General features: G+C 57.9%; 1 protein-coding gene across 1 annotated transcript in view; it reads left to right on the forward strand.

Annotated features, from left to right (window-relative positions):
• The window catches only part of ANKRD29 (ankyrin repeat domain 29), a 30,472-nt gene continuing 10,299 nt past the window's right edge, over positions 1 to 20,173 (forward strand). Inside the window, exons 1-6 of the mRNA XM_059707467.1 lie at positions 1 to 41; positions 9,868 to 9,978; positions 12,160 to 12,258; positions 13,592 to 13,690; positions 16,725 to 16,823; positions 18,544 to 18,642. Of these exons, the coding sequence (XP_059563450.1) occupies positions 30 to 41; positions 9,868 to 9,978; positions 12,160 to 12,258; positions 13,592 to 13,690; positions 16,725 to 16,823; positions 18,544 to 18,642 (519 nt within the window). The 5' untranslated portion in view covers positions 1 to 29. The remainder of the gene's footprint in view (positions 42 to 9,867; positions 9,979 to 12,159; positions 12,259 to 13,591; positions 13,691 to 16,724; positions 16,824 to 18,543; positions 18,643 to 20,173) is intronic.

A 20,173-nucleotide genomic window follows, 5' to 3' on the forward strand; every position in this document is an offset into this window, starting at 1 on the left:
GGAGCGCGGTCCGGGGAGACACGTGCAGGATGTCCTTCAAGGTGAGCGCGGAGTGCGGGGGAGTGCGGGCCAGGCCGGCGGCAGACCCGCACCCGGAGGCCGCAGGGCCGCAGGGGGTGCGCACCGCCCGGGGCCGGCGGGGGAGGAGCGGGGGGTGGGGAAGCGCGGGGCTGGGGCGGCTCTCGGCCGTGGCCGGGTGGGTCGCCTGGTGCGGGGAGGAGGGGGAGGCCGCGGGGCTGGTGCGGTGGCGGCGGGGCGGGGGGCGCCGGTCCCGCCTTCCTGCGGCGGCTCCGGTCCGCGTCCTCCCCTCCAGCGCCCGGGGCGCCGCCGCCTGGGGACCGGTTGGGGCGGAAGCTGGGCGCCTGCCTGGCCCCGAGCGGCGCTTACAGTTGATTGAAGTCTCCGCCACCCCCACATTTTAGGGCGGAAATGACCCTGTTGGAGGTTTTAGTAAAAATAGCAGCTGAGATGCTCCGAGCAGCTGAAAGGTGTCCGGCTCCGCGCCCAGGGCTTCCCCGCGCGTCCACTGAGCCTCAAAGGCCGCGAGAATGCGCTTTCCTGGTTCTTCAAAAACAAACAAACAACAAAAACAAGAAAACCAAGAAGCATGAACACTCAGAGCCGCTCGCAGCTCCGCGTGGGAAGCGAACCCTGCGTCCGGCTCCAGAGCCACGGGGCCCGCGTCCTGAGCTCCGAGCGGCCGGGCCGACAGGTCTCTGGCCACAGGGTGCAGAGCCGGCCGGGGGCGAACAGGAGGGCGTGGGGGTCACCGTGTCGGATGGCCCTGGACCAGAGCGCAGGTGTCCACGGGGGGAGGACGGAGGCAAAATGAGTGGCTTCCGACCGTTCAAACCTGCAGAACTCAGCCCCTGATGTACCGCGGAGTTAGGGACGCGCAGAGGCGAGGAGAAGCCGGCCAGGAGGGCAGTGGGCGGAGGGCGAGATGAGGCTCAGCAGGGAGCAGTGTCACTGGTATCTGAACCCACGGGCATGAGTGGGTTACCCAGTGGGTCCGTGTGAAGGTGGAAAATAAGAGGGACTGAGGACACAGTCTTGAAGATCAAGACTTAAGCACGGCCCGGCCAGTGTGCTCAGTGGTTGAGCGTCAACCTATGAACCAGGAGGTCACAGTTCGATTCCCGGTCAGGGCACATGCCCGGGTTGTGGGCTCCATCCCCAGTCTGGGGTGAGCAGGAGGCAGCCGATCAGTGATTCTCTCTCGTCATGGGTGTTTCCATCTCTCTCTCTCCCTCCCTCTCTGAAATCAGTACAAAATATGTACTTTTTTTTTTTTAAAAAAAAAAAGAATGAGCAGAAATGAGAAGCCCATGGCGGAAACGGAGTGGCCGCCAGTTTGAAGAAACGTCTGATAACGTCCGGAAGATGTGCCAGGATTTAAGCCGAGAATCTCCAGCCGTTGAATGAACGTGGGGAGGGACTCGGAGTTAATACCACACAGAAAGCCACCAAGCTCAGAACTGAAGAGTGGCCACCGAATTTAGCAAGAGAACAGCCACTGGGGCCGCGAGGAGAGCAGCTCCGGTGAAGCGTGGGTTCAGGAGCCGGACTGAAACCGCTTGAAGAGAGAGGGTGGAAGCCATGAGCGAGGAGAACGCTCAAAAAACCCTGCGAGACACGGTGGCTGCAGAGGCGGCCGGACTTGGTCCAGGGTCTGTTTGCTTGAAGATGGCAGGCGTGTGAACATCTTTCCGTGATGACAGATATTATCTTGACGATAAAAAGACAACCCAGTTTTAAAATGGGCAAAGGACAGGAACACACATTTCTCCCGAGAGGACAGATAAATGGCCAATGAGCCACCGAAAAGATGCTCAACATTGTTAGTCACCAGGGAAATGCCGGTCAAAATTACAGTGCGGTCTGGCCGGCGAGCTCAGTGGTTGAGCATCGACCTATGAATCTGGAGGTCACGGTTCCATTCCTAGTCAAGGCACATGCCAGGTTGCGGGTTCAATCAAAAGTATTTTTTTTTTCTTTTGTAAAGTATGTTTTTATTGATTTTTTTAAATTAAATCTTTATTGTTCAGATTATTACATTTGTTCCTCTTTTTCCCCCCATAACTCCCCTCCTCCCAGTTCCCGCCCCACCCTCCGCCCTCACTCCCCACCCACTGTCCTCTTCCATAGGTGCACGATTTTTGTCCAGTCTCTTTCCGCATCTCCCACACCCCTTTCCCCCCCAAGAAAAATATGTATTTTTTAAAATCACAGTGAGATACCCCTTCCTACCCCTTAGGATAGTGATGGTGAACCTATGACACGCGTGTCAGAGGTGACACGCAAACTCATTTTTTTGTTCATTTTTCTTTGTTAAATGGCATTTAAATATATAAAATAAATATCAAAAATATAAATCTTTGTTTTACTGTGGTTGCAAAGATAAAAAAATGTCTATATGTGACACGGCACCAGAGTTAAGTTAGGGTTTTTCAAAATGCTGACACGCGGAGCTCAAAAGTTTCGCCCTCACTGCCCTAGGATGACCAATCAGCAAGACAATGACAGGTGTTGTTGGCAAAGGTGTGGAGAAACGGGAACCCTCATACATGGCTGGTAGGAAGATGAAAGGAGGCAGCCACATTATAAAACAGTCTGGTAGTTCTTCAGAAAGTTAAACATAGAGCTGCCACATGACCCACAATGTCAGTCCTAGATATAAACCCAAGAGAATGAAAACATACGTTCACACCAACACTTACAAATGTTCACAGGAACATGACTCACAAAAGCTCCAAAGTGCGAACAACCCAGAGGTCCACCGACCGGTGACAAATGAAATGTGGTTTAGTCAGTCAGCGTGGCTGCCGTACAGGGAGTCTCGTAGCTCACCCTGCCGGAGGCCGGAGGCCCAGGACCCCGGTGCTGGCGGACACGGTGGGGCCAGCCTGCTTCCTGGCTTGCTCGCTGCGTCCTCCCACGGGAGAGAGGACGGAGGACGCTCATGTCTCTTAAGGGCACTAACCCTGTCCTGGGCTCTCCCGCCAGGGCCCGATCTAAACTGAATTACCTGCAAAGGCCCCACCTCACAATGCATCGCATGGGAGTTAGGATTTGGGGGGAGGGCACACACATTCAGTCCGCAAGATGGTCTGGCCGGACAGTGGAGTCACTCACCCGTCAAAACACTGAACTACTGCCCGGCCGGCGTGGCTCAGTGGTTGAGGGTCGACCTGTGAACCAGGAGGTCTCTGTGATTCCCGGTCAGGTCAGGGCACATGCACGGGTTGTGGGCGCGATTCCCAGTAGGGAGTGTGCAGGAGGCAGCCGATCGATCCATGATTCTCTGTCATCACTGATTGATGTTTCTGTCTCTCCCTGTCCCTTTCTCTTTCTGAAATCAATAAAAAAGCGCACTAAAGTGCTCATTTCAGTTTTAGCATATTCACAGAGCTGTGCCACCATCAGCACAATTAATTTTAGGGTGTTTTCTGCCCGGAAAAGAAGCCGCACACCCAGCGGTAGACACACTCTGTTCCCCTGCACTTCCCGGCTTTCGGTTCTGCTCCTCTGCTCCCGATCCCTATAGATTGGCCTGTTCTGGTCACACATGTTGTAAACAGACTCACCACGGCCTAGAGCTCTGAACTGGGGATGCTGGTGTGACATCAACCCCCCCTGAGCAGGAGGCCAGGGGCAAATCCCCCTTTTCTCCTCCGATGCCTCCCACAAGGTGAAACAGTGCTGACAGCAGAGGGTGTAGCTCAGCGGTCGGCAAACTCATCAGTCAGCGGAGCCACATATCAACAGGACAACGACTGAAATTTCTTTTGAGAGCCAAATTTTTTAAACTTAAACTCTATAGGTGGGTACACTGTTATTAACTTAACGAGGGTCCTCCTCAGGCTTAGGAAGAGCCACCCTCAAGGGGCCAAAGCACCGCATGTGGCTCGCGAGCCGCAGTTTGCCCGCCCCCGGGTGTAGCTTCTTCACAGTCTGTTGGGCATTCTGAACCTTTCGAGCCCTTCGCACGGAGCGGGCAGTGCGTTAGGGCGGCCGGTCACGTGTGCTGCGCGTCCTCCCACACAGGCTCCCGGTCCTGGTCGTGTGCTGCGTGATGTGGCCTCTGTCGTACGTGGTGGAACAAAGCTCACGTGCTCCTGGTCGGCCTAATAGGGCACAATGGAACCCACAGTGTTCTACCCCCTTAAGCAGCAGCTTAAAGCTCTTGGCTTTCCCTCGGAATTCCAGTTCTGCCCCCAAACCACTTCCCCTCTGTGTTTCCTCTCCTCCTTCCCGTGTTTAGCTCCTGGCGGTGCGCTGATGAGCCGTGCGTGAGCCCGAATCCTGGCAGTGAGTGAGGGGGAGGGAAGGGCATACGGCACACGGAGGTCTGTGTTCGGCTTTCCTCACAGGGCGATAAGATACGAGGCCTCGGACTCGCCTGGAGCAGCCGTGGGTTCGAATCCTGCCTGTTGCTTCCTAGCAGTTCGGCCTCGAGTCATCCCCATGGGCCTCGGTGTGCTCGTCGTTAACATGCGGGTAGTCACCGCGCTCACTCGATGGGGCTGCCGGGAAGTAGGGGTCAGAGCAGGAGAGCGCCTGGCACAGGGCTGATGGGGGCGAGGGCTCGGCGTGGCGGTCGGTGCTGTTCCTCATCACGCGGCCGCCACGGGCCTGGGAGGCCCTGGGAGGCCCTGGCCCTGTGGGGTGAGGACCGGGCTCCGCGGTCGCATGTGGTTTCGGTGCCGCATGGTCACAGCATCGTCCCCGTGGGAGGGGAAGGGCTTGCCGTCCACGCCCAGCGCCGATGGTGCGGTCCGTGTTGTGCCGGGGTTTGTCTGAGCCCAGGAAACGCGCATTGGCCCAAAGGGAAGGGAGGTCGGGCCCTTGCCTCTCGGCAGAAGAGGAGCCGGAAGGGGGACAGGAAGGAGGCCGGGTCCGTGCTGCCCGCTCCTCGCTGTCCCAGGAGAGCTCCCCGGCGGGTGCACGGGGCGGCGACAGTGCGAGGGGAACAGGCAGCGCCAGCTCCAATGCCTGCGGACGAGCCCGCCTTTCGTCTCCCGCTTCCCTCGTCCGCGCCCTAGGAGGGGGTGGCTCCCGCTCTCTGAGCTGTGGTGAGGCTCACGCGGGCGAGGGATGCAGGCAGTGCCCCACGGGGGCAGGACAGGCCCTCGGCGTCGGCTCGGGGTTCCACCTCGATGCCCCCCGGGCCCTGAAGCAGCTGTTCAAGCTGAACTCACCATCGTTCCTGAAACCCGCCCCTCATCGCATCCCCGTCCAGGAGTGGCCGGGCGCAGCCCGTCTCCATCGGTGGGTCAGGCGGCCGGCGGGAGGGCGGCGGGCGGTCACCGGGTGTTTGTGTATCTCACGTCCGAAGGGGTCGTACAGGCGCCTCTCCCTCCGCTCGTACAGCCGCAGACCAGGTCGGTGTAGCTCCTGCCGTCTCCGGTCGGTCTCCTGCCGCCCGCTGTGGCTGTCTCCGCTCGGCCCGGCCTTGCAGCAGCCTCCTTGTCCTCGCGGACACGGACCTCACCCGGCCCCTGAGACAGCGAGGAGCGGGCAGCAGGGCCCGGTGGCCTCCTCCCTCCGTCCCGGGCCCTTCTCCTGGGGCTGCCCCCGGGCCTTCCTGCTACACAGAGTGGATGGTTGGATGGCTCGCCCACCTCCACGCCCCTCCTCGCTGCCCCTGACCCCAGGATGGAGTGAGACGCCGTCAGCCGGGCCCAGCGGACCCTCAGGACGCGGCCTGCCCGTCTCCTCACACCTCCACTCAGGCCCTGCCAGGCGGAGAGAGGGCCTGGGTGCAGGGAGCCGCCGCGTCTTCCCTCGCACCCTGTCCTGTCTGCGGGGCCCCTGCTCACCGTCAACACCCTCCCAAGAGCTCCTCTCTCTGAGGCCGTCCTGCCGCCGCCTCGGGTGGAACCCACCGTCCTCTGCTCTCCGGCGGGGCCTGCCCTCCCACCCCGGCCCCTAACGGACACTCTGGACATGGCTGCTGTCCCCCCGGGGCAGGAGGCCGTCTGTGAGCGGAATCAGCGGCTCCCACCTCTGGTCCCAGCCCCTGGCCAGGGCCAACGTCCCTAGCACTGCTGGTGGCCAGTAAATTAGCCCAGATGAGTGTTTTTCTTAACTTATTGTTTTAAAATACATTCTTACTGATTTTGGAGAGGAAGGGGTCGGGGAGGGAGAGAGCACGTTCCTGTGTGTTATCTGTCCAGTCCTCCGGCCGCACCGGAAGGAGGTGCTGCTGTCAGGGCTCCCGTGTCCCGGGTCCGAGAGAAGTGAATACCCTCCAAGGGTAGGAGGGGGGCCGAGCAGGGGGGGGGGGGTCTGCACAGGGCGGGGTGCGGGGTGGGGGAGTGCCAGGAGCCGGTCCATCCTTGCTGTTTCAAGGGACCTGGCATATATGGCATACGGTTCTTAATATGTTTGCTCACCTTCTTGGCGCTGTGTTTTAACCAAGGTCACCTCTGAGAAAGGTTGAATCCCCAGGTAGGGATTTTCCCCTGAAGTTAGGGAGGGAATAAAACCCCTCAACTAAGTGCCAGGCGCATAATTAATCCCTTTAACTACGAACAATCATGCTTAAACTACATAATCTTTACTCCCTGGAATGGAGATAAGAAACGCCCTAACCTTTGTAATAGAGATTGATAGGATTGAATCAACTGGTATAAATACAGTTGTAACAAGACAGAAACACTCAGAACTTAGAACAGAATCAAGAAGACAGAACCTACACGGAGCCTAGAGACAGAAGAACTTCGCTGGAGAGAGCATGCCGGAGGATCCTGGAGAGGGACTGGCCTCGGAGCCTAGAGACAGAGCCTAGCGGGAGAACATGGCAAGGGATCCTGGACTGAACCTGACTGCAGAGGTTGGCAAGAGAGCCTGACTAGAACCTGGTGACTGAACCTGGCTATGATGATCACCCGAAGGCTGCCTCTGTGTCATTCCTTCTTCACCGACTCCGTCCACACCTTTGGGGACCCCTGGACCCGTTGGGGTTGGACCCCGGCAGGGGAGCCGAGCAGGGGGGAGCTCAGGACGGTGGGGGGCCGGCTGGCGGTGGCTTTGAGGGGCTTTTCAGTTCGTGTGGAGCAGCAGACACACTGACAGGCCCTGCGGTTCATTCCTCTCGAGTCTGTGTGTTCCGGGCTTTTCCGTGGTGCGTCCTCGACTCTCCCTGGCTCACCCCGGCCTTCGGGGCCTCGGCGATCGCGCCATGAAAAGGGCGTTGTTCGTGGCTCACGGTCCATGGCAGACCGGCCTGGCTCTTGCCCCACCCGGCTCATAAACGCTCTAACGGGGCCCCGCCGGGGGCAGGAGTCACGGCCCGGGTGTGGGCGCCACCCTGCGTTTGGCTGCAGACGCCGGGACGGTAACGTGCGCCTTCAGGGAAGAAATTGTTCACCTGGAATTTGAGGCGAGTTTTTCCTCCTCGCGGAGCCAGGAAACTGTTCAGAGAATGTTTGTAATCTTATCGCTCGCCGCTCTGCCCGGCTCTCATCCAGGAATAATGCAGGAGGGCCCTCAGCGGTGTGTGCGGAAGGTTCTGGAATGAAGTCCTCAACCACCACCCGCTGTCGCTGTAGCTTCCATGAGACGGCCCACGGTAGCTGCATTGCTGGTGGTTGCTCTCTTAGCAAAGGCCTCTAACTTCGTGTAGGTCTCTAACTCCGTGCAGGTCTCTGACTCCGTGCAGGTCTCTGACTCCGTGTAGGTTTCTAACTCCGTGCAGGTCTCTGACTCCGTGCGGGTCTCTGACTCCGTGCAGGTCTCTGACTCCGTGCAGGTCTCTGACTCCGTGCAGGTCTCTGACTCCATGTAGGTTTCTGACTCCATGCAGGTCTCTGACTCCGTGTAGGTCTCTAACTCCGTGCAGGTCTCTAACTCCATGTAGGTCTCTGACTCCGTGTAGGTTTCTGACTCCGTGTAGGTCTCTGACTCCGTGCAGGTCTCTGACTCCGTGTAGGTCTCTAACTCCATGCAGGTCTCTAACTCCATGCAGGTCTCTAACTCCGTGTAGGTCTCTAACCTAGCAAAGGTGCGTTAGGTGTTGCACTGAGTACCTTCTCCATCTGCTTACAAGGCGTCGCGTCGGAGGCCTTTGGGGCCAGGTGGTGCGGGAAGCCGACCCAAAACACGTCTCTGTGAAACCATTTGGAGACCAGACGTTTCTCTGAGATCAGCACATTCTTCATCTAGTGCCAGTACTCCGAGTTAAGTTTGCCTGTTGATTCTAACTTTGTAAAGAAAATGGGAGAGACGTCCGGCCGGCGTGGCTCCGTGGTTGAGCATTGACCTGTGAACCAGGAGGTCAGGGTTCCGTTCCGGTCAGGGCACGTGCTTGGGCTGTGGGCTGGATCCCCAGTGGGGGGCGTGCAGGAGGCAGCCGAGCCATGATGCTCTCTCATCATTGATGTTTCTCTCTCTCCCTCTCCCTTCCTCTCTGAAATCAATAAGAATATATTGGGGGTGAGGGGGGAGGAAAAAGGGAAGGAAAGGAGCCTCCGTAAGCATTTTTGATGTGTTGGGCCTGCAGGTAACCGGCACCGTTTAAACCTTAGCTCAGACGACAGGGCAGGGCATGTGGCCTCCGTCTAAGCAAGAGGAACCGAGACCCATCGGGCCAGGCCGTGTCCTAGTGGAGGGCTGGGCTAGAGGCCGGGTGGTCGTCCCAGGCTGCCCTCTGCCCTCTGCCCTCACCTCCCCCCACATCCCACCCCCCCCCACACACCCCGTTCTCTCCACACCCACATCCCTGCGTTAGGGGCAGAGGCTGCACCGCAGCCGGCTCTGCCCTCTCCTCTGGGGACCGTTCTCCAGCTCTCCCTCCCGTAGGCCCGGCTCCAACGTTAACTTTGCAACTTTATTCTTTATTTATTTATTTAATATATTTTTATTGATTTCAGAGAGGAAGGAAGAGGGTGAGAGAGAAACATCAGTGAGAGAGAGAATCATGGATCGGCTGCCTCCTGCACGCCCCCCACTGGGGATGGAGCCCACAACCCGGGCCTGTGCCCTGACCAGGAACTGAACCGTGACCTCCTGGTTCATAGGTTGACGCTCACCACTGAGCCACGCCAGCTGGGCAACTTGGCAACGTTAAACCAGCCCAGCGTGAAGGACCCACGAGGACACGTAGGCGTTTTCTGCCCGGAGCTCCTAGGTCTCCACTGGCACCTCTGGCAGCGTCCGTCCATCCGGCTAAAGCCAAGAACGGCGGGTGGTGAGGAAGTGAGGCCCCGTCCAGACCGCGGGGTGGGTGGAAGCTGTTGGGAGCGTAGAGAGGGGCCGCTGACCCCCCGGAGGTCAGACCGCGAGTGGTTTTTCTCTGCTGAGAGAGAAGAGAGATTTGGGGACGTTTCAGGGAGGAAATCGCATTCAAAGAACTTTGGCCTTGCAGGTCGGGGCAGGACTCACTTCAAGCAAAAAGGAAACGGGAACAAAGACACAGGCAGGAAAGCGAGGGCCCTGGTGGGAAAGGGTATGAATGGTGCTGTGTTGTCAACAACTCGCGCCTCGTAAACAGCCCGGCCCCACATCGGCTATAAAACAGCATTCCAGCCCGGCCAGCGTGGCCCAGTGGTGAGCGTCGACCTGTGACCCAGGAGGTCACGGTTCCATTCCCGGTCGGGGCACAGGCCCGGGTTGCGGGCTCGATCCCCAGTGAGGGGCGTGCAGGAGGCAGCCGATCCGTGATTCTCTCTCATCACGGATGTTTCTTTCTCTCTCCCTCTCCCTTCCTCTTGGAAATCAGTGAAAACATATTTTAAAAAACAAAGCAGTGTGTTCCGTACCAAGTGTTTTAGAGCAAAGGCCACGACACGCCTGAGAGTGTGTTTGTAGACGTGGTCACGTTGCCCATGTTGATTTTCGTTCCTGTTTCCTCTGATTCTGCAGAAGGAGACGCCGCTGGCCAACGCCGCGTTCTGGGCCGCGAGGAGGGGAAGCCTGGCTCTGCTCCGGCTGCTGCTGACCAGCGGCCGCGTGGACGTGGACTGCAGGGACAGTGTACGCAGGCCCCTCGGTCACGCGTGCCCCGGGCAGGAGAGCACCTCCGACACATTTCCCTCCCGGGGCTTGGCTACCGCTCACGCGTGTGCTCGCTTTATCCGTGTCCAAAGCCCAGGGTCGGGGGGCGGGGGGGCGGAGGGCGGGGGGGGGACGGCCAAGAACTGCACCGGGCCACAGTCACAGGCTCACACAGGAGGCCGCGTGGGGGGCACTGCCCGGGGTCAGGTCGGCAGATCCTGGAAGGGACGGCGAGTGTCAGAATTCAAACCGGCTGCTCCCAGGGAGGGCGAGCCGATGGAGAGCAGACGGGCTGCCATGGGCCTGGGGGTGAGGTTTCTCCTCCGAGGACGAGAGAGCGGAATGGAGCTCCCCCAGCCCTGTTCTCTCGTTACCTTTGCAAACGCCAACACGCTAATTGGCAATTAAGGGAACTAAGAATAGACACTGGCACTGGCAGGCATCCCAGACCGAGGCCGCCCTCCCTCCCCAGAGGGACTTCACATCTGGGGCAAGTCGGACCTAAATGAGGGAGAGAGATGTTTTGATTTTAGGATCTAAATAAAAATGTTTCTCAAAGGAGCCTTATTGTTTTCCTGAAAACAGGATGTGCCGTTCCTGCTGTGATGGCACACATCTGGGCATGGGGTCAGCCCCAGCTCCCGGGAGACGCCGTGCGGGCTCCGTCCCCCTGGGGCATCCGGGCAGGAATCTGGGGTTCGCCCACGCTCTCCACCTGCCGGTGCCCAGCCTCTGAGCCGTGTGCGGCCCCAGGGGACCGCTTCCCGTTGGGTTTGGCCGCTGGGAGCTTTGGCAGGCGTCTGAGGTGGGGAGGACAGGGATGTGGGGGAGCCCAGTGCTCCCCCCTCACTGCTCTGTCTGGCGGCAGCAGCTGGGAGCCCCCTGGGCCTCGTGCCTTCAGGCCTGGGCTGGCGTGGACCGCACTGCCCGCTCCTCATGCCAGGCTGTTCCTCAGTCCGCCCCCCCCCCCCGGTCGCCCCTCCCGCCCTGTCCCCCCAGGACACAGCCTCGCAGTTGGTCTTGGTGGAACTTCCTCCCATTGTCCCAGTTGGAACGGACCCTCTGTCCTGGCCAGGCCCCGGGTGGTGGTTCAGGTCACAATCTCAAGCCGTTGGAAGCAACATGGAATTACACTGCAAAAGGCTAAAGGGATGGGAGGCGTCTGTGTCAGAGGCACCTCCAGGCCTGAATCCGGAAGCTGGGAGAGACCTCGGTGCCCGTCCCACGCATGTGAGAGACCTCGGTGCCCGTCCCACGCATGTGAGAGACCTCGGTGCCCGTCCCACGCGTGTGAGAGACCTCGGTGCCCGTCCCACGCGTGTGAGAGACCTCGGTGCCCGTCCCACGCTTGTGAGAGACCTCGGTGCCCGTCCCACGCATGGGAGAGACCTCGGTGCCCGTCCCACACGTGTGAGAGACCTCGGTGCCCGTCCCACACGTGTGAGAGACCTCGGTGCCCGTCCCACGCATGGGAGAGACCTCGGTGCCCGTCCCACGCATGGGAGAGACCTCGGTGCCCGTCCCACGCATGGGAGAGACCTCGGTGCCCATCCCACGCATGGGAGAGACCTCGGTGCCCATCCCACGCATGGGAGAGACCTCGGTGCCCGTCCCACGCATGGGAGAGACCTCGGTGCCCGTCCCACGCATCTGCATGTTAAAGATGAGGTGAAACCCGCAATCGCAGGCACCTGCCCCTTAACGTTGGTTCATGACAAAGGTCGACTTGGACCCAGGCCTGACTCTTGTAGCCTCTCATCTCATCACAGCGCCTGTCGTCCCGCCCTAAACCGTGTGAAGGTACAGACTCAGCCCAGAACACCGGCTGGGCCCTCTAACCCATTTTTGCATGAATCGCAGCGTCGGGCTGAGGACTCCATTACGGACCTAGCATGAGGCCATTGCATCGCTGCTGCTCTCAGATGCAGGAACCATGGCTCAGTGGGGACTGCGTTTCTGACGGCGATGGAAGGAGCCCGTTTTTAACGGAAAATTCCGGCCTCGGCAATGGCCACGTGGCTTTCCCCGCCGAGTCTGCCGTGTGAGATGCTCAGAGACAGGCTAGGCTGTCGTTGCGGGGCGAGCTCGGAGGTGCCCTGGTGGGGCTGGCCAGGACCCTCCGCACGCCGCGGCCTAACGCTCACTGTCTCCTCCCCCCAGTGCGGCACCTCGCTCCTCATGGTCGCCTCCTACGCGGGCCACATCGACTGCGTGCGGGAGCTCGTGCTCCAGGGCGCGGACATCAACCTCCAGAGAGAGGTAGGTCAGGTTTGGCACGTGGATGAGAATGACGCCCGGCCCCTGTGGCTCAGTGGTTGGGCATTAACACAGCCAGTCCGCGAAGCCCTTTGAAAACACGGTTTGCTGGGGGTGGCTGAGAGGCTAGTGGGTGAGCCTCCTTGAGAACAGGTTGGTGGCAGTCCTTCTAAAAACATAATGATCTCTATGAAAATGGTGTGAACTCCAGCATCTCATCCCACGGGAAGAGGGAAGGTCTGACTGAAGCTGGGGACGAAGCGTTTGTGTGTTTGAGGTCCGGCTGCCTGGCGGCAACGCGTCCTGAGAAGACGTGTTCAGCTGACGTCCAGCAGTGTCAGCCTGTCACCTGAGTCATTCTTTTTTATAGATGTTTTTATTGATTTTTAAACTATTTTTTTAATTGTGTAATTGATTTCAGAAAGGAAGGGGGAGAGAGAGAGAAACATCAATCGCTGCCTCCTGCACGCCCCCCACTGGGGATCGAGCCAGCAACCCGGGCCTGTGTCCCGACCGGGAAATGAACCTGCAGAGGGAGCGTGGCCTGGGAACACTGCCCTTCAGAACCTGAGGGCAAACGTTCTGTCGTTTTAAGCCCCCGGTCTGTGGTCATTTGCTGCCACAGCCGAGGGGAACAGAGATGCTGGGAATAGCATTTGGGGAACACCGGCATATCCTTTGCCTCCTCTCCTGGCTCCTGGCTCCCGGCTCCCGGCTCCCGGCAGCTGCTGGCAGTCTCTGACTTGCGGCCCCATCACCAAGTCTCTTCTCTGGGGTCCCATTGCCGGAGCCTCTTCTCGGGGTCAGACGTCGCTCTGCCTCACTCTGATGGAGACGCTCGTCATTGGATCCGGGGCCCGGGGCTGCGCACCTCCGCTCAGAGCCCTTCGTTAACGGCGTCTTCTCCAGATCAGTCACCTTCACAGGTTCCCGCGAGTAGGACCAAGGCCACCGCCCTTTCCACGGGGCCAGGAGTGACGTTTCCTTTCGCCTCCTTCCTTCTCTGATCAAAGCGGATAATCAGTTCAAACATGGCCCCTTCCTAGACTAGAAGTTTTATGCGCAAGGATGTAGTTTTGTTTTGTTTGCAAATCTATAAAGTAAATGTAATGTGACCAGATGTCTTTTTTTTTAATGTTTATTTACGGGGTGTGGGGGGAGAGGGAGGGAGGGAGGGAGAGGAGCCCTGACTTGCTGTTCCACTTGCTATGCATCCGTCGGTTGCTTCCCGTGGGCGCCTGGGCTGGGATGGAGCCGGCAAACTGGGACGAGCTCTACCCAGCGAGCGGCCGGCCAGGGGGAGCCGCCCGTCTTTTAAAACCAGCCTCTCTCCCAGTCAGGCACCACCGCCCTGTTCTTCGCTGCCCAGCAAGGCCATAACGACGTCGTGCGATTCCTCTTTGAATTTGGAGCCTCCACTGAATTTAGGACCAAAGTAAGTAAACGGCCTGGGTTCATCCTCATTGGAGAACTCGGCCGTCCGAGCATTCACGCCTCCTCGCCTGCCACACGAGTCTGCGTCCTTCTCTACGGGACTGTCCAGCTGGGAAGTGGTTTCGCGAGGTTCCTTGTAATCGTGCAGGGGCCTCCTCGGGATTCAGTTCAAAACGCGGCCTGTTTTGCTCTGGCTCACAATCGGGGGCTTTCGTGAGGAATCGCAGACTCTCTTGCACTTGAGCTCTCTGCTCCGAGACACGAACTCTGTTACCAGGACGGGCACAGCGGCAGGTGCTTGAACCCTTCCCTGTTGTCACGGGTTTGTTTCTGCCTCAAGGTTGGTCCCAGGGCTGTGATGGGAGAGGCTGAAGTAGGACGCGATCCTAGTGAATCCGGCAGGTGGTTTGCCTCTGCGATGCCGCGCTGAGATGACATGAAATATATGGTTGCGGTGCACCTGGCTGGGCAGGAGAAGTCACTCCCTGTTCGCCGTGGGCACGCGGATAAGAGAGCTGAGGGCAGGTCGTCAGCTTAGCGTTCACAGTGCGAGGGTGAGGGGTCGTCCTTTGTAGCAGGAGCAGGTGAACTGCCGGGACTTTTTGTTGTAATTGTCAGCTTGTTTCTGGTCGAGTCATAACAAGAAATTCCTGACAGTTTGCCCCAGTTGGAAACTTGTAGGTTTTCTTAATTCATTGGACTTGATATTTCAATATCCAGGGAGTTTCCGCTGGGCTTTTCCCTATGAAGATGGTCAGACACGGGGATCTGAGTGTCAGGTCTCTGTCTTCTCTGAAGCCTGGCGTCGGCCTGCGTCCAGGCCCCAAACATGCTGCATAGGGCGGACAGAACATGCGTGTGCGCATGTTGTTATATTAATTGTCATCTTATTTTTCACTGTAAAAGTGATGAAATTAAACGCAGAAAGTGAAGTTTTACAAGCCTGAACCTCAGCTCGTTGAACTGCGTCAGAACGGCCCTGAGTGGCCATGTGGCTGCCTCGGTCTTCCTGGTCGGCACACTGGTGCCGGCGTAAAGCCTTGTGCAGGGGCCGGTTCGCGCTGCCCAGGGGCCGGGGAACCTGGGCCCCGGGGGGCGTTCCCAGGTCTCCACGCGGTCAGCTGGGGTGTCCACGGGCTCCCCCCGGGAGGAGAGATGTCGGGGGCTTTGAGTTTTAATAGAATCCGGGCATGAAGACTGACTTGTGTCAACAATTGTTCTCATCGTTATTAAACCTATTTGCCCCAAAATGCGTTTTTAAAAAATAAATGATATCAGCTCTTCTAGGTCAGCCACCCTGTCTCATCCATTCTCTAAATTCCTGCGGCAAAGAGCTGAGAAAATGGACAGAGCAAAACTGGGAAACATGGGTGCTCAGGGCTGCAATTAAGCAGTTTTCTGATGCTCACCCAGCCCCCCCCCCCCCCAACCCTCCCCACCCAGCCTTCCACACACACCCTCCCACCACGGCCTTCCAGTCTCTCTCTTCCGTTCCTCACCCTTCAGAACTCAGCTCCCCCCACACACCCAGCCCTCCTTCCCCCCCCCCCCCGCCCCTTCCCTCAGCCCGGCCCTGGCTGAAGCCTCACGCAGCCACATGCGTCCCCTGGGAGCCCAGCTCTTGCAGCAGCTTCTCCACGTGAGGCCCACCCACCACCTGCTCACCACAGACCCCTGACGCGACTGGTCAAAGGCCAGTTTCTGGGCCTCAGCCTGGACCTGCTGAGTCTGAGGATGGGGCACCGAAGGTGGGCATTTGGGAAAAACACTCTGTGCCCCATTAGAAACCACACTCTCTCGTGTTTGTGATCTGCATGTTAGAAGCAGATGCCATGTTGTTCATTATTTATAATTAGCTCACATGCCCACATAGCAATTCACAGAGCCAAGCGGACCACAGCCCTAGACGGGAAAAGGGAATGCGTTCGCCTCAGCACCTGAGAAAACCCATTAAGGGCTTCTGCAGACCACAGACTCGGGGAGTCAGGAGTGCGAGGTGGTCGGCATAAAAGCCAGTTCTCACTGAGCTGCGGAAACGAAGGAGTCGGAGGAGCGAGGGAATGCCCCTCCCCATCACGTCAGCCCACACTTTGCCGGGCCCTGTGGAGTTTGAGGGCCGTATTTTCAGAGACCTGGACAGATGGGCATGTGTTCCAGGCAAACACTAACTGGGTGGTGAGGCACATGGAATCGCTGTGGGCGTCCATCCTTTTCAGGGTGCAGGCTCGTCTCGCAAAGGCAGCGGCCCCAGACGGCCACCCTGTGGACGCACCCGAGCCTCAGAGGCCTGCACCCTGTGGAGCCGCGGGAAGAAGCCTGGACCAGATGCCCGGGAGGCTGTCCTTTCTTCCACTACAGACTGACTGCTGCCGGCGTTCTGTTCTCCTCCCTTTGTGGAGAGGCGGGTCGATGGGTCTCCTTGGACCTGGGAGACGTCTGTCTGCTTTTGTTTTTGATCCCAGCGGGCAGACAATGTGGTGATAGTCTCAGGTGTCTGACGTAGTGACCGGACATCTAGTAGCTGACAGAGTGATCACGTCGGTGAGTCTAGTAGGCCCGGGGCATTTCTGAATTAATCGAAAGGACTCGGTCAGACAACTGCCATAGGTCGCAGGCAGGTCTTCCGAGAGTCCGGCATGAGGACGTCCTTGAGATGGACCCTGTCACAGTCACAGGAGAGTGGGAAGGGCCCTGGCCAGTTTGGTTCAGTGGATGGAGCGTCGGCCCGCGGACTGAAGGGGCCCAGGGTTCGAGTCCCGTCAAGGGCACTTACCTGGATTGCAGGTTCCCCAGCCCTGGTCGGGGTGTGTGCAGGAGGCAACCAATCGATGTGTCTCTCTCACGTCGATGTTTCTCTCTGTCTCTCCCTCCCTTCCACGCTCTCTAAAAATCCATGGGAAAATATCCCTGGGTGAGGACTAACCAAAGAGAATAAAAAAGAGCACGGGAAGGGGCCAAAGAGGAAAGGTGAGTTTGGTATGTCTATGGAGAGTTCTTCTCCAAAGTTCTAAAGTGTGTGCTTTGCGTGCCCGCAGGACGGGGGCACTGCCCTGCTCGCTGCCAGCCAGTACGGGCACAGGCAGGTGGTGGACACCCTCCTGAAGCATGGTGCCAACGTCCACGACCAGCTCTATGTGAGTGTTCCGGGACCTCGCTCACCCTCATCACACCTGCCCTCACAGCCTGAACTTGGAAGCCAGAGTAGCAGTTCCAAGAATAGTTTCAGGACAATAGGCCTTTTATCTGAGACAGCAAGGAGCAAAATACAGTTTACCAGATGACCTTATTCTGGGTAGAAACCACATAACTTTGTTTACCCGTCTTCGTCTTGCCCTTTTAAATCTCTCACACGTGTAGCAGCTCATGTACCTGTGCAATTAGGATCTTCAACAATCGTGTGACACGTACTCATTGGTGACGTGACAAGCCCAGCCTATGGACTTGCCGGAAACCAAAACACATTCTGTTGTGGGTTTATTCGGGAAGAAGAGCACAAAAAAGGAGAAAACAGGTTATTTGTCCCTGCTGGTGCGGCTCAGTAGTTGAGCGTTGACCTATGAACCAGGAGGTCATGGTTCAAGGTCATGGTTGGATTTCTGGTCAGGACACATGCCCGGATTTCGGGCTCGATCCTCAGTACTGGGCGTGCAGGAGGCAGCCGATCAGTGATTCTCTGTCATCATTGATGCTTCTGTCTCTTTCTTCCTCTCCCTTTCTCTCTGCAGTCAGGAAAATATATTTTTTAAAAAAGAACTCAGGTTATTTGGAAAAGAGGTGAGGCTGGGGGAGGGAGACCCGGCCCTTTGGAAGGCAGCCCCTGCCGTGCTGGCCTGTTGGTGGCTGGTCGGCAGTCAGCACATCACCCAGGCTCTCTTCAGTGATTGCCACTGTGGTTCCACAGGGTTTATGGCAAACGTGATTTCAGTTTTGTAGGAAAAAATAAAACGCGGGGAGAGGCAGTGGCTGAGCATGGTCGTGGGGAGTGGAAGGATCCGTATCCCGTGATCTAGGACCACACTGTGGCCATCCCACTACCCACCTCGCCCTCAGGCCCCGGCACCATGTCCTCTCCTAGACGTGTAATGAGGGTGTAGGTGTGGACTTTTCCATTGGAACACCCTCCTGGCGTCGGCACGGTTCACTCCCGGCACTGCCGTGCAGCTGGACTCGCGGGAAGGGTGCTGTGCGTTTTAACCTGTGGCTGGTGTCCCTGGCGGGACGGAGGTAGTGAGCTGGGTGTGCGGGTTTTCCACTCGGGATAAAGGGAATGAAGCCGCCTGGCCGCGTGGCTCGGGGGTTGAGCGTCCTATGAACCAGGAGGTCACGGTTTGATTCCTCGTTGGGTCTCCTGCCCGGGTTGTGGGCTCGATCCCCAGTGGGGGGCATGCAGGAGGCAGCAGATCCATGATTCCCTGTCATCATTGATGTTTCTATCTCCCTCTCCCTGCCTCTCTGAAATAAATAAAAATATTTTTTAAATACAATAAAATAAAAAGGGGGTGGTCTCAGAGAGCAGCCAGTGAAAGTCCGTGCAGACGAGAAGAGTGGGGGCTGCGAGTCGGGGAGACCTGGACGCGACTCGGCTCGATGCGTCAGCTCTGGGCTCGGGACCTCGTGGGGTCGTCGTAGACGTTACAGCTCCCCCTCCTGAGACTGTCCGTTCTGAACTTTACCTGTCAGCCTGGCTCAGTGTGATCTTTCAGAATCATTCTTCAAAGAATAAAGCGCTGACCATGCATGTGAAAAAGGGGGGGTGGCAATGGGAAAATGTATTCAATGCATGTATTTCAAAGGTCATTTCTTTTCAAGTAAATGTGGAAGGTGACCTCTGCACTTTCCGTTGCTGCCCCTCAGGATGGAGCCACTGCCCTCTTCCTGGCTGCCCAGGGCGGCTACTTGGATGTCACTCGGCTGTTGCTGTCGTCGGGAGCGAGAGTCAACCAGCCGAGGCAGGTAATGTCGGGGCGCACGGGGCCGGGGCCGGCTCTCGGCAGCAGCGTTACCTAAGCGGCCGGTCACCTCTGGGTGCCTTTACACCCCTGGCTTCCAGGCACCGTTCACCTGCGGTCAGGGCGTCCCTGTTCTTCGCTCTGGGCTCACCCGGAACCAGGCTGACATCACCGCTGACTGTGTTTAAAACGTGGGCGTTGGTGCCTGAGGTCAGGGACACGGTCTGCCGCCTCCTGTTCAGAGAAACTCCGGCGGCTCCGCGGCCGTCAGAGAAGGCTGCCTGGACGCAGGTGGGGGAGGCGGCAGGTCGCTGGCCCTGCCCTGGCCCTCGCTGAGGCGCTGCCTGCTCCCCCTCCCTCACTGCTTCCGCCACCCAAGGAGGGGCCCCGTGCGGTCACCGGCAGGTCCGCACCCCCATCTCTCACGATTGCAGTGCTGTTGGGGCTTCATTCGCCAGCAGCTGGTAAACCAACCACTTGATTCGTAAAGGAATAGAACTGCCAGGCAATGCAGGCCTCGCTCTAAGGGTGGGGAGACCCGTCCAGAGTGAGGCATTGTAACTAGGGCTCTTGTATGGGAACTGCTCCCTCACTCATTAACTTGTTTTTAACAAAACACTTCCGGGTGCAGTGACGTGACCTTACAGGTAGTTTTCTAGGGGAAAGTCAAGCCGGTTTCTTTGCAGTAAGTGGCGCCGCGATTCCCACCGCGGTGAGGCCTGCCCTGACAAAGCCTGCAGGTGCACGTGGTGAAGAGCTCTGGGAGCCCTCAGGTTGGTTCGAGGCCTCCACCACCGGCTTCTTCCGTCCTGAGAAGTCCAAGTGCATCCAGACCCGAGAAAAGAAAGGGGCTTTGGGCAAAGTGGGTCTGAGGTCAGGAATCCCGGTTCCAGACCCGGCTCTGCGGTAGCTGGCTGTGTGGTTTGAACAAGTGAACCGGCCTCTGGGACCGCTCATCCCTCAGGAGTCTGGGTGGGATGATGCTGATGATCTCTCCAAGTGCCTGGTCTGTTTTGGGTAATTTTTTTTTTAAATTGGTTTGAGAGAGGGGAGGGGAGGGAAACATCGATGTGATAAATATCAATTGGTTGCCTCTTGCACATGCCCCGACTGGGGATCGAACCCACAACCTGCATATGTTCCCTAACTGGGAATTGAGCCCACCACCTTTTGGTATATGGCAGTGGTCGGCAAACTCATTAGTCAACAGAGCCAAATATCAACAGAACAACGATTGAAATTTCTTTTGAGAGCCAAATTTTTTAAACTTAAACTATATAGGTAGGTCCATTGTTATTAACTTAACTAGGGTCCTCCTCAGGCTTAGGAAGAGCCACACTCAAGGGGCCAAAGAGCCGCATGTGGCTCGCGAGCCACAGTTTGCCGACCACGGGTATATGAGATGATGCTCCAACCAACTGAGCTCCACCAGCCAGGGCACAAACTCCCCAATTTTTTTAAAAATTTTATTGTTTAAAGGTATTACAAATAGTAGTACATATGTCTCCTTTTTTTCTCTATTGACCTTCCCCTGG

Source organism: Myotis daubentonii, chromosome 8 (assembly GCF_963259705.1).
Source record: "Myotis daubentonii chromosome 8, mMyoDau2.1, whole genome shotgun sequence".
Taxonomy (NCBI): Eukaryota; Metazoa; Chordata; class Mammalia; order Chiroptera; family Vespertilionidae; genus Myotis; species Myotis daubentonii.